The 13,030-nt window shown below is 49.6% G+C and overlaps 1 protein-coding gene across 1 annotated transcript in view; it reads left to right on the top strand.

Moving 5' to 3' along the window:
• The first annotated feature begins 7,886 nt into the window (after positions 1 to 7,886).
• Positions 7,887 to 13,030, top strand: part of ADAM19 (ADAM metallopeptidase domain 19) — a 36,446-nt gene continuing 31,302 nt past the window's right edge. The window contains exons 1-3 of the mRNA XM_063349067.1: positions 7,887 to 8,006; positions 8,260 to 8,339; positions 11,095 to 11,165. Coding sequence (XP_063205137.1) covers positions 7,946 to 8,006; positions 8,260 to 8,339; positions 11,095 to 11,165 — 212 coding nt within the window. The 5' untranslated portion in view covers positions 7,887 to 7,945. The remainder of the gene's footprint in view (positions 8,007 to 8,259; positions 8,340 to 11,094; positions 11,166 to 13,030) is intronic.

The following is a 13,030-nucleotide window of genomic DNA, read 5'->3' as shown; positions in this document are numbered from 1 at the left end:
GATGTCACACATATTGCAGTGCACCAGAATCCAGAAAGGTTGCTTGCCATGGATAATACAAATTTCCTTCCACCAGTGCGTGAAGGGAGGTGCCTCCGAGCTGCTCGCTTGTACCCTGCACTTGTTGTGAACCCGGTGCCGAGAGCTCAGAGGGAGCTTCAGTGGGTTGAGGGACTGGGCATTTGCTGCACAGCATCTGTCTGCTAATGGGACCTTTGCTGTCCACGTAGGAAAACACCGTCTTATACCCTCAGTGGAAATCTGCCCTGTTTAATACCACACAGGCCAGAAGAAGAAGAGGCTGAGGGTTAGCACATCTTGGACACATCAACGTGAAACAAAATGTAGGGCTGATCCCTCCTCCCCTTCCAGTGAGAGCTGAAGTCCTGACATGGGACCTGTGTCTGCAGGTCTACGGCATTGGACCCAGCCCTCAGCTGAGTTCTCTTGAAGACCATTGCGTCTTTTCTACAACAGAAGTGAAAATTATACAAACAACCCATCCAAACCTAGCTTCCTCTGAATCATTCCTTAGCATGATCTGGCAGCCCACGTGGGGGAATTCTCTTGTGATAGAAGAGGGTTTTAGCTCCCATTTCTAGGTCATTTTCAGCCCACCTTTGAACTTATCTCCTAAATGCAGATTCCGAAGGGCCAAGTATCTGTGCTGTTATTTCTCCTCCTGCAACGGGTGAAGTGGGTCATAGGCAGGGCCAGTCCGTGGCAAGCGTGTGCCCTCCTGCGAGCCTGCTTCCTGGCGGGGCAGAGGGTACTTGGGACATGCGAGACATATTCTACTCTCTTATAAGTAGGTTTTTTTCCTTCTTTCTCTTCTCTTTACCTTAATCTAAACTAAAAATCACCTTGCACGCTTCTCAGCTTGAAAAACAAATTAGATGCAGATCTTCCAAATAAAGTTTGTTTTCCTCCTGCTGCTGTAAAAGTCTAAAGACATTCAGTAGCGCTTGCCGGTGCGTCACTGCCTGTGGCTATCCATTTCTTCTCCAAAGTTATTGGACAGTTTTATGGATTGGATGTTATTAAAAGTTCCTCTGCCATTATACCTGTTCCCCTTCTCTTATGAGAATAAACTACTTCAGTATAATCACTATTGTATTGGAGGAGTTTGCAGGCAGCGTGGAGAGGACGACAGTGCTCTGCACGTACAAGTACAGTTAAAAAGATGCAATGTATCTGCACACACAGTCTTCCACCATTAAGTCCACTCGGCTGTAGGAATGAAGCAAAAGCAGCAGCAGTGACCCACCCTTTAAAAAAAGCGCAGAGAGTGCTTTGATATAATTTCACTAACAGCACATCGGGACAAGCCCTCGTCCAGTACCTGATCATCTTACAGCACTTCTCCCTCTTTGGCAGGACAGCTGCTCTAGGGCGCTTCCAAGTATTCCCGCTGTCCTACATGGGTGGTGGAAAACCAAAGCTAAGCAGAAGATTCTGGGTCAGCCGAAACCATTCTCAACTGTTAAGACTCAAAGTAACGAAGTCCACTGTTAAATTGCCAGTTCCCTTCACGGATTCCCAGCCTTCCTCCTTTGATCATGTCAAGTGATATGAAGGAGAAAAATGTTCCGAAAAATGGAAGATTTCACATTCCACTCAAGTCAGCCAAAGGCACAAAATTTCTTTCATCAGTGCGAACGTCTGAAACGCAGAGGTTAGGCGGGACTAAACGTCTTCTACCTTCTCCTTCTAAGACTTTTGATTCTTAGGAACATTTTCTCCAGTGTCAGCAGGAGTCTTTTCAGAGCAGTTTGTTCAACAACCGTTCCCGTTTCTGAAGAGAGAGTTCCAATGAAATATTACTGAGCTTTTACTCTGATACGTGTCCAAGCCATTCTCCGCATAAGTCTCTTTCTTTAACAGGCATTCTCCTCTGTAAGTGTATATCCTTCTAGGTGGCTAACTCCTAATTTACTATGAACATGATGGGAGAATCATCATCTTTTGCTTTCCAGCTAATGACAACAGCGTTAAACCATCTTGCAGACAGACTGTCGAGTAAGTGCAGAAGCCCCGCTGCCAGACCATTTGCGTCGGCTTTGTCACGGAGAAACTGAAACACCGAATTTTCAAGCCTAGTGACCGACCGCATGCACCGACCCTTGCTCTGGGCGCTGCAGGGAGGCTCCCCTTGATAGGTACGTCCATCCCTTGATCACAGGGGATGCAAGAGATAAGGGAACAGAGCGCAGACTTCCAAATTCCCAGCTGGTACTTTTAATGGGGCAGTTGGGATCCTGGAGGAAATGAGTCTGAGTCTGTATAATTTCTAGATAAGCGAAAGCCTGACCCTGCTCTGTGAATCAGGCAAATGTCCCAGTGAGCTTTTAGAGGAGATGGGCAGAGGCAGGATCTGACTCATCCCGTGCCAGAGGCAGGTGGCGTTACAGCATCTGAGCACTGTTAATAAGGCTAGAATATCCCGAATCTTTCCATGCGACAACGTCTCAGCAATGTAAGTGATATATCATATATATATAGATTAAACTATATATAACAACTGCACAGTCTGTGGTTATATTTTTATAGAGGGAGTTTCTGGTGATTATAAATTAAGATATCAATTCTCATATTACCGAGAACCAAAGATAAAAATATCACTATATAACGAATGCAAATATTGCATGTAGTTCATTTTTATGGTACTTGAATGCTGACAAAAAATCAGAAGCAGATAGTTATTGCCCTAAGTATTTTAACAATCTAAAAATAAGGCTCCTTTAATTCTATTTCATGCTTTCTTTGAGCTGATCTTTTAGAGAAATATATGGAGGAGTTTCTGGGAAGATTTGTTGTAGTGGCAAGATTTGTGACAATCTTTTAATGCAAATATACGTGTTCCTCATCAAAGTATTTTTTTTTCCTTTGAGTAGACGGAAATTTTATGCATGGATGAGAGCAGAATAGCTAAATTTGGCTTGCATTTTTACTTATTTATAATAAAAGCATCAACAGCAGTGCCGCTGTTTTCATCTGTATTACGGGCAGCTATAATTAAATGTGAGGGTTCACAAAAAATTCAAGGTTTCCCTTCAAGATAGTCCATATGATTAGAAAAAAGCTGAAATTTGGTCCCTGGATATTTTCTCTGGGTAATAACGTGATTTAGTCGTGTGACGAAAGTTTGTGACCTGTCTGTGGATCAGCTAAAATGGCATTTATAGCCTGCTCTCCCTGGTGATTCCCTCCAGGTGTGCCCACAGTGTCCCAGATTTCTTCTGCCAGGGTGGTATCAGGAATAAACTGACCTTCACAAGACCACAAAGGTTCGGCGTGTGAAGCGCTGGGGGAGAGAGGGGACACGTATGAAAGTCATAAACCGAAGTGGCATCTGCAAATGGAAACAGTCACATTTCCTTTGGGCAACAGCGGCAGGAGTCAGCAAAGACCTTCAGTAAAAGAGAGCTCAGTGGTTTCAATAGCATAAATAAACCTCTGGACAAGAGACAAAATCATTACTATTATCTAGCAAACCTTTATTCTAAATGGAGCATTAATTTCCTATCGGCCTGATTTACCGATACCCTCTGAAATGTAGCCAGGTGCAAATTCTCCCCATTTCTTAAGTTGGTTTCCTGGTGGTTCACCTACACGGGCACTTTTAAGTATAGAGATGAATGGAAAGGGTTGTATGGACAATGCGGATCAATGGCTGTCTGAAGAGCACGACTAAGAGGTAATGCCTTTCCTTGCCACTCGGAGCCAACCCCATAAACATGCACGGCAGTCCACCCTCGCAGCTTTGCTGGTGTGGCTGCAGTTGAGCTGGCCAGGACTCGCAGCAGAAATACACTGACATAAGGGAAGGCGGTTGCTTTTCCTGGTCTCATCATGTACCAGGAGCATCTACAGCACCATGGAGCTCAGGTATTTGCAGCTGGTAACCTCAGCACGGCCCCACTAACTCGGACTCTGCGACCCGGAGCCACGCTGGCTAACCCACCCAGCAGCTGCCTCTGGTGGCCCTCTGGGTCCTCATCCCCCTGAAGGGCAGAGGACTAGCAAATAGACCCATGAGTTAGCCCTGAAGGATGCAGGAGAAGACAAGGATGCTCCTTTGGGAGCCTCATGGGAGTGAGTGGGTATCCCTGAAGGGCAGCACAGGGAATATGAGCTGTGGATGCTTCCAAGCCCTCCCTCAGCCCCAGCCCCTCCATCTGCCCTAAGGGGAGAGAGGCAGTGAACATTTTTTCGCTTTTACCTGTTTATATGGGCACAATAAATTTCACTCTATATCCCCTCAGCTGTCACGGGGCCACACATTTCCCAGGAGCAGAGGGATTTAGGATGCCTCTGGAAACGTGAATTCAGCCATGAAGGGTTTGATAGAATTACACATAAATATAACAAATAAATAAATAAACAACTAAAGCCATAGCACGGCTCCTCCAGGAGCCTCCTGACAATGATTTGATGGCCTGATCTACAAAACGCCTGGCCTGCTGGTAGCAGGCAGGAATACCTTGACCTCCAGGGGAAAAAGGGTTCTAGGACAAGAGTTATCGGGGCTCATTGAGAGGGCTTTAAACTAGATCTGAAGGGGGGTGGGGATGGTACTGGGCTTGCTGGTGAGGTGCCAGGGTGTAGTTGCTCAGCGCTCGTGGGCCAGTGTGCCAGTATTTCTGAAAGCCAGAAGGCACACCACATCTCAAGGGTCAAAACTACACACACAACTCCCTCTCTGAAATGCTTATACACCAATGCACGCAGCATGGGGAATAAGCAGGAAGAGCTGGAGGTCTGTGTGCGGTTGCGGGGCCATGATCTCATTGCAATTACTGAGACGTGGTGGGACAACTCGCATGACTGGAATGCTGTCATGGATGGCTATGTCCTTTTCAGGAAAGACAGACCAGCGAGGCGTGGTGGTGGAATTGCACTCTATGTGAGAGAGCATTTGGAATGCATCGAGCTCTCACTAGGGGCGGATGAAGAGCGGGTTGAGAGCTTATGGGTGAGGATTAAGGGACAGGCAAATATGAGGGACACTGTTGTGGGTGTTTATTACAGGCCACCTGATCAGGATGGGGAGACTGATGAGGCTTTCTACAGACAACTGAAGGTAGCCTCGCAAGCGCAGGCCCTGGTTCTCATGGGGGACTTCAATCACCCCGATATCTGCTGGGAAGACCACACAGCCAGGCATGCACAGTCCAGGAGGCTCCTCCAGTGCATTGATGACAACTTTTTGACACAGGTGGTACAGGAGCCAACAAGGAGAGGAGCACTCCTGGACCTGGTACTGACAAACACAGAGGGATTGGTGGAGGACATTAAGGTTGGGGGCACCCTAGGTTGTAGTGATCATGAAATGATTGAGTTCAGGATCATGGGTACTATCCACAAAACAACAACAAGAAGTAAAATTACAACCTTGGATTTCAGGAGGGCTAACTTCGACCTCTTTAAGAAACTGCTTGGAGAGATCCCGTGGGCTAGGGCTCTGGAAGGCAAAGGGGCTCAAGAAAGCTGGTTGATATTCAAAGACCACTTCCTCCAAGCTCAGGATCGGTGCATCCCTAAGAGAAAGAAATCGGCCAAGGGACGCAGGAGACCTGCATGGTTGAGCAGGGAGCTTCAGAAAAAGCTCAAGTGGAAGAAGGAAGTTTATAATAAGTGGAAGAAGGGACTGACCCCTTGGGAGGATTACAAGAATGCCACCAGAGCGTGCAGGGATGAAACAAGGAAAGCCAAGGCCGCCTTGGAATTAGACCTGGCTAGGGACATCAAGCAAAACAAAAAGAGCTTCTACAAGTATATTGGAAGCAAAAGGAAGACCAGGGAAGTTGTAGGCCCACTGCTGAATGAGGCAGGAGTCATGGTGACGGAGGATGTGGAGAAGGCAGAGTTACTGAATGCCTTCTTTGCTTCGGTCTTTTCTGCTCGGCCCAGCCCTCAGGAGTCCCAGGCATTGAATAAAGTAACAGGGAAAGAAGACGACTTCCCTTGGGTTGAGGAGGAGCGAGTGAGGGACCAATTAGATCATCTAGATATTCACAAGTCCATGGGCCCTGATGGGATGCACCCGAGAGTGCTGAGGGAGCTGGCGGAAGTCATTGCTGGGCCGCTCTCCATCATCTTTGAAAAGTCCTGGAGAACAGGCGAGGTGCCTGCGGACTGGAGGAAAGCCAATGTCACTCCAGTCTTCAAGAAAGGCAAGAAGGAGGAGCCGGGGAACTACAGGCCGGTCAGCCTCACCTCCATCCCTGGAAAGATGATGGAACAGCTCGTTCTGGGTGTCATCTCAAGGCGCGTGGAGGAAAGGAAAGCTATCAGAAGTACTCAGCATGGATTCACCAGGGGGAAATCATGTCTGACTAACCTGATAGCCTTCTACGATGGCATGACTAGATGGATAGATGAGGGGAGGGCGGTAGATGTGGTCTACCTTGACTTAAGCAAGGCGTTTGACACGGTCTCCCACAGCATCCTCATAGGGAAGCTTAGGAAGTGTGGGTTAGATGAATGGACAGTGGGGTGGATAGAAAACTGGTTGAAAGATAGAGCTCAGAGGGTTGTGATTAGGGGCACAGAGTCTAGTTGGAGACCAGTGACGAGTGGTGTTCCCCAGGGGTCAGTACTGGGTCCAGTCCTGTTCAACATATTCATCAATGACCTGGATGAGGGGATAGAGTGCACCCTCAGCAAGTTTGCTGATGACACCAAGCTGGGTGGGGTGGCTGACACACCAGAAGGCTGTGCCGCCATACAGAGAGACCTGGACAGGTTGGAGATCTGGGCAGAGAGAAACCTTATGAAGTTCAACAAGGGCAAGTGTAGGGTGCTGCACCTGGGGAGGAACAACCCCATGCACCAGTACAGGTTGGGTGCTGACCTGCTGGAGAGCAGCTCTGTGGAAAGAGACCTGGGAGTCCTGGTGGACAACAGGATGACCATGAGTCAGCAATGTGCCCTTGTGGCCAAGAAGGCCAATGGCATCCTGGGGTGCATCAAGAGGAGCGTGGCCAGCAGGTCAAGGGAGGTCATCCTCCCCCTCTACTCTGCCTTGGTGAGACCGCACCTGGAGTACTGTGTCCAGTGCTGGGCTCCCCGGTTCAAGAGGGACAGGGAACTGCTGGAAAGGGTGCAGCGGAGGGCTACGAGGATGATTAAGGGACTGGAACACCTCTCTTATGAGGAAAGGCTGAGGGATTTGGGTCTCTTCAGTCTGGAAAAAAGACGTCTGAGGGGTGACCTTATCAACGCTTATAAATACTTAAAGGGTGGGTGTCAGGACGATGGGGCGAGGCTCTTTTCAGTGGTGCCCGGGGACAGGACAAGAGGCAATGGGCACAAACTGGAACATAGGAAGTTCCACCTAAACACGAGGAGGAACTTCTTTACCCTGAGGGTGGCAGAGCACTGGAACAGGCTGCCCAGAGAGGTGGTGGAGTCTCCAACTCTGGAGACATTCAAAACCCACCTGGACGTGTTCCTGTGTAACCTGCTCTAGGTGACCCTGCTCTGGCAGGGGGGTTGGACTAGATGATCTCCAGAGGTCCCTTCCAACCCTATGATTCTATGATTCTATGATTCTATGATTCTATGATTTGGCTGCTTCCCTCCAGCAGGTCTCCCCTTTTTGCTAGCTTTTGAGGCACAATGGATTTCCGTGCTGGCAAAAGAGCTGGAGGGGGTGTGAGGTTTGCAGGGGGAGCCCCAGAAAAGCGCTGAGGCTTCCCCCTGCCCCCGGGTGCCGGGGGGACAGCCCAGCCCCGCACCCCCGGGCAGAGCCGCTATGGCAGCCGGGGTGGACCGTGAGGTGCTGCCCGGGGTGGCGTGGAGGAAGAAGAGAAGGCGACACCCCCCACCCCCCAGGCAGGGGGGTGCAGCGGCGGATGGGGCTGGTGGTGGGAGGAGAAAGCGGCGCCGGGCGGTTTTATACGGCGGGGCGGCGGCGGAGCGCCGTCTCCTGCCCGGAGCCATGCGGGGCCGGGGGCTGCTCTGCGGCATCGCCCTCTCGCTGCTGCTGCCACCGCTGCCCCGTGAGTGCCCGGCCCGGGAGGGGCGGGGGGCTGCAACGACCACCCCCCACCCTGCACCCACCTCTGCCTGCGTGAGCCCCCCGGGGAGGGAGGGCGGAGGGATGGATGGATGGATGGTTTGGTGGGGGGGATCCTCCCGCTTCCCTTACAGCCAGCGCACAGCTCTCCCCTCTCCCGCCCGGGCTTCGCGTTCCTCCCCTCCCGGGGGTGCGGGGGGCCGGGGCGGTGAGCGGCTGCTCGTGTGTCTCCGCAGGCGGAGCGGTGGCGGCGGAGCCGCAGCCCGAGGCGGTGGTGCCGCGCTGGGCAGCCCCGCGCAGCCCCGGCGGCGAGGAGGTAAGTCGCGCCCAGCGCTTTATTTCTATTTTCTTTTCAAACCTCCCCATCGTGTCCACGGGGAGGAACGACGTCACGGTTAGCACGGGACCTTGCGAGGCGCGTTTCGTGTTTGGTTTTTTTTTATTATTGTTTTTTTATTTTTTTAAGCTGAGCCCTGGGACAAGCCGCAGGGGTGAGCCAGGAAGCCCGTCTGCAGCACGGGGAGCTGCTGCAGCTTCTCCGAATCCCGGGAAAAGCTGGGCGAGCTGGCTGGCACATCTCGGGCACTGAGCCTAAGACCGCTCCTGGCGACTTGCATTCACCCTCTGCAAGGGCTTGTAATGGTTTTTCCCTGTGCCATGCTTTAAAACCTAGATCAGGTCTACCCGATCTCTGTGCCTGCGAAAGGGGGGAAGGCGATGCAATCAGTGGCATTTAGGGAACAGCCGAATAGAGGCATGTGGTTTAGGAGGAGATGAGTCCCAGCTGTGAGGGTACTGCACTAAGAAAAGCCAGCCAGCACCTTCAGGTGTGCCTCACTATGTCTTTGACACCAAATGTATCGATCCCGCTCCCACCCCACTTCTCGTAGGTGGAGGATGGAGTGATGTGTCGGTAATCTGCAGCCATTCTGAGAACCCCTGGGGTGCCAGACTTAAACATCGACCACAAACCACAGTTCAAATTCCCAGCATTTGCACTGCCACAATCAAGAAGTTATCAGTTGCATAATCAAGTGAAAGAGGAAAATCCAGATGTTGTGAACCAAAAAAAGGGAAGCCACAGCATTATACTAAAGAAAAATCATGGCATCTCCCCATAACTGGGGTTATTTTGGGGTTTATGTCCTCTCCGTATGACGAGACTTTATAAAACATTTTATTGGTCATATTGAAGCTACAATGACTCTTTCATGATCTTAAATCTCTTTAAAATGTCATTGCAGTGCTGCCTGGAAGTTTTGATTCTCTCTGGTATTCATAGTGATACAAATACATCTGGACAGTATTTCCCCTTATACAAATTTGCCGGGTCTCCGGGGTCGTACTTGGTTTGTTTCAGGCAAGTTCCTGTTGGCTCTAAAACCAGCGTTAGCAAAGCTTACGTACAGCTGGGGTATTTCAGTTACACAGCAATTGATGGACTCTGAAGTAGTGGGATTATTGAAGGAGAAGGGAAAGTGTTGTTAGTAACAATGGTGTTTGCACAACCGTTGTGAAGAGACCCTCAGACCCCCCCAGTTATGGGCAAGGCAACCTCTGTTGCTTACACTTAGCAAAGCAACAGACCTACCCTGAGACATACTGAGCACCTGTGATTCAGTAAACTAAACTCAGGCCCTTGGAATTAACTCTTGTTGTATACACTAAATGTGTTAACTTGTTTTGCATCATCTGCGTGGGCCTGGTGCAATGTCCTGGGAACTGAAGGAGAGATGAACAAAACCCAGAATACCAGCAGGGAGCTGATGAAAGGAGAAGTTCGTAACTGAGCTTGGAATTGATAAAGTGGCAAGCGAGCGTGTCTCTGGGCTGACAGATCTTTCATCAGAACATCCTATTCAGTTAGCCTTACTTTATTTTGCTTTCAGGTGATCTGTTCTGCAGAATACCCTCCAACACTGAATTAGGAAATACTATGAGGTTAATCATCTCACCAGTTTTTGATTATTTTTTTTTTCTTTCAGCTGAATAGAGAAGTCTGTTCTTATTAAATGGGTTATTTCTCTTCTGGGGAGTTTATTAGTCTGTTTCCTTTATGCGAAGGCACTCAAGCTTAGAAATCCCCAGCTGACCTTAGCTAGTGGTCCTGCTTTGAGGGAGGTAAAACTGGGGACCTCCAGAGGCCCTTCTAGTTGGTCCTCTAGAAAGTGTATTTTATACTTTCAGTCTCTTGAATTATTATTATTATTTTTAAATGTTGGGTTTAGTGTGTGCATTTGCCATTGCACTAGGAAATTAGGGTCCTTTCTGTTAACACCAGTCGACCTCGGGGAGCCAGCTCTCCTGTGTCCTCATTGGGAGCTGTAGGCTGATGGCACCCAGGGCCGTGCCCGGGTGCTTGAACACACTAGAAAGTTGCCATCACGGTTTCCAGTCCCTTGGCAGCCTGGGACTAATACGAGAGCAGCTGTGAGATACTGTCTGAACAACGGCTAAAACCTAAAGATGTCTGAGGGACCCTGTTGCATGGCTTTTATTGGCCTTTTCTGTGAGTAAAGGAACTATGTGAAAATCTCTGGAAGAGGCGTGACTCCTCCTGTCCTGAAATAGGCTGCTAAAAATGACTTTTGCTGCTGTGACAACAAAGGAGGCTTCGGTTAAGTAGCTCGTATATTTGACTTGTAAACCTCTGAGGCAAGTCGGGATGTCGGGTGATGTGGTCCTGAGCGACAGGAGAAGGGGGTACAGCGCACCCCTCCCACCCAGCTGCACCTCCAAGCGCTCCAGCACCAGGACTTGTTGCCTCCTCTGTGCTGGTTATTGCTGCTGAGACACCAGGGTCACTAGCTCAGATATGGCATCCCACCAGCGTGCCTGTACTGCTTCCCCGCTCTGCCTGGTGGTGCCACGGGGCTGCAGCAGCGTGCCCAGAGCTGGGAGCCACCGTGGCCCGTCCCTTCCCTTCCCCGGCACTCCAGGTCTGGAGGTAGGAGGAAGGCCAGGAGTGGTTTAAGGTCAGCTGCAATTTCCAGGGGAACAATTTGTGCGTCTGGATCTGCTCGTAATTAGGATGATGTATGAGTAACAGGCACCATCTCTTTTGCACGCAGCATCCATTCAGAGCTGAAGTTAAGGTGAAGGCGGAAGGCCAGGAGCTCATCTTGGAACTGGAGAAAAATGGGTAAGTGTGCCTGTGCCTTGCGTTGTGGTCTCGCTAAAATAATGAATAAGGATTACGGTGAAGTCAACAGGAAAACCTCCACTGACTTCAGCACGGTTTTGATAAAGCCAGGATGAGGAAGTCCTTTTCTGGATTTCAAGGTTATTCCAGGTCCGAGTCCCACAGATGTCAATCGGCCAAGCAGTGCTGACTGTAACAGAGCTTTGTCAGCAAAAGACAGGCGGTGACCTGGCCCTCAGTGTGTGAACTTATTTTTGCATCATAATTCTTACTACATTAACTAGAAAGTGTTGCTGATATGAAGTGCGCTATTTACCAAGTGGCTCGGTGCTTTAGAGTCAGTGTGACTCTGATGAGGATTTCATTTGCTGTGATCCGAAGAGGCCCCGCTCCGTTTCCTAGGAGAAACGATCTGACAGTTTCAATTCCATTAGTGCCCTTCATGCTAAAGTAGACTGAAAAAATGCTTTTGCGTTAACTGAAACGCGACCTCCTCTCAGGCGTGATAGAGCAATGCTGTGTGATACCAAAGGGCGTGATGTGGATTGAATTCAGCTGAGGCTGCAGGCGATGGAGGTAGGTAGAAGGGTTCTGGTCCAGAGGCTCGTTCCAGAGGCTCTCTGCCCAGTGAGTGCGTTAGTTTCCAGTGGTGGAACAGCAACTGGAAATGTAGCTGGGAGAAGCTTGTCTTTGCTGAGCAGTCCACTTGTACCGTTGGCGTTTCATTTATTTTCAAATGGGTATGAAGATTTATCTGTGGAAACAGAAACACAACCAAATGTTTACCTAAGCGAACCAGTAGGAATAATACCCTTGCAATAATGACCCTGGTAATAATTTAAATGTATTGTATGGACATCCCAACCACAGAGCTTGGGGGCTCAGCTTTCCTCCTGAAGGAGTGAAGCGTCAGAAGATCTTATTAGTTCTGATGGCAGCGCAGAAACCTAAATGATATTTGGAGCGTGTTAGAGGAGAATCAGATTTTTTTCTTGGCACCGTCTGCAGTAAGGACGGAAATTGTGTGGCTGATGAAAGGCGAGCATGTCCTGCGAGGTGTGTTCTGTGACAGGCTGCATGAGCTACTGGGAGTTTCAGAGCTGCAAAAGCTGGACACGTTTTCCCTGGCAGTCGTGCACCTGTCTACAGTTAAACAGAAATAGCTATAAATTCTATGTGTTCTGGCATCTCTCGGCTGGGAAAATAGAGCAGAGGTAGAAGAGACCAGGCAACGGAAGCACGGCCCTGTCCGATGCAGGGAAAATAGCTGTTGCTGAGGAGAGTGGTTGGCGATGCCCGTCTCCGAGCTGAACCTGGAAGCAACGTAACTGCTGGAGCTGCCGGGGGTCTCCTTCCTGGTGGAAGGACTGTCAGGTCTTGCATATTCTGCAGTCGCTCTGCAAAGGTGAATTTATTTCTGGCACAGCAGAAGCTGGCAAGAGCTGTCAAGGATCCTTGCCGAATTAATCCATTCGTGCTCCCAGCACGGTGACGTAACCTCCAGGTGCCTTGCGGGAGCGGTGCCGTGCTATTTCCAGTGCAGACGAACTCACTGCTGGTGTTAGTAAACACAATTACAATAATAGAGGGTTTCTATTGTGTTTGTTTCCTGAAATGCATTTTCGCCCATTGGGGTATATACACACGGGCTGAAGTGTGCGCACTGGCTTCCACGGCGGGATGAATCGCCTTACCGGGACTGGTGAAATACAGCAAGTGGTTTGGAGTCTTTTCTTTTTATTTTCCGTGGAAAATGCAAGTGATTCAGAGATAGCAGTGCTTCACGTGGGAGTCTCGCCAGGCCTCAAGTCCTTGTTCAAGAAAGGTGGTGGCATAATCCCAAAATGCAAGCCTGAGCTCGATTA

The sequence above is a fragment of the Chroicocephalus ridibundus genome, chromosome 11 (assembly GCF_963924245.1).
Source record: "Chroicocephalus ridibundus chromosome 11, bChrRid1.1, whole genome shotgun sequence".
Lineage (NCBI taxonomy): Eukaryota > Metazoa > Chordata > Aves > Charadriiformes > Laridae > Chroicocephalus > Chroicocephalus ridibundus.
This window is presented reverse-complemented; position numbering and strand designations above follow the sequence as displayed.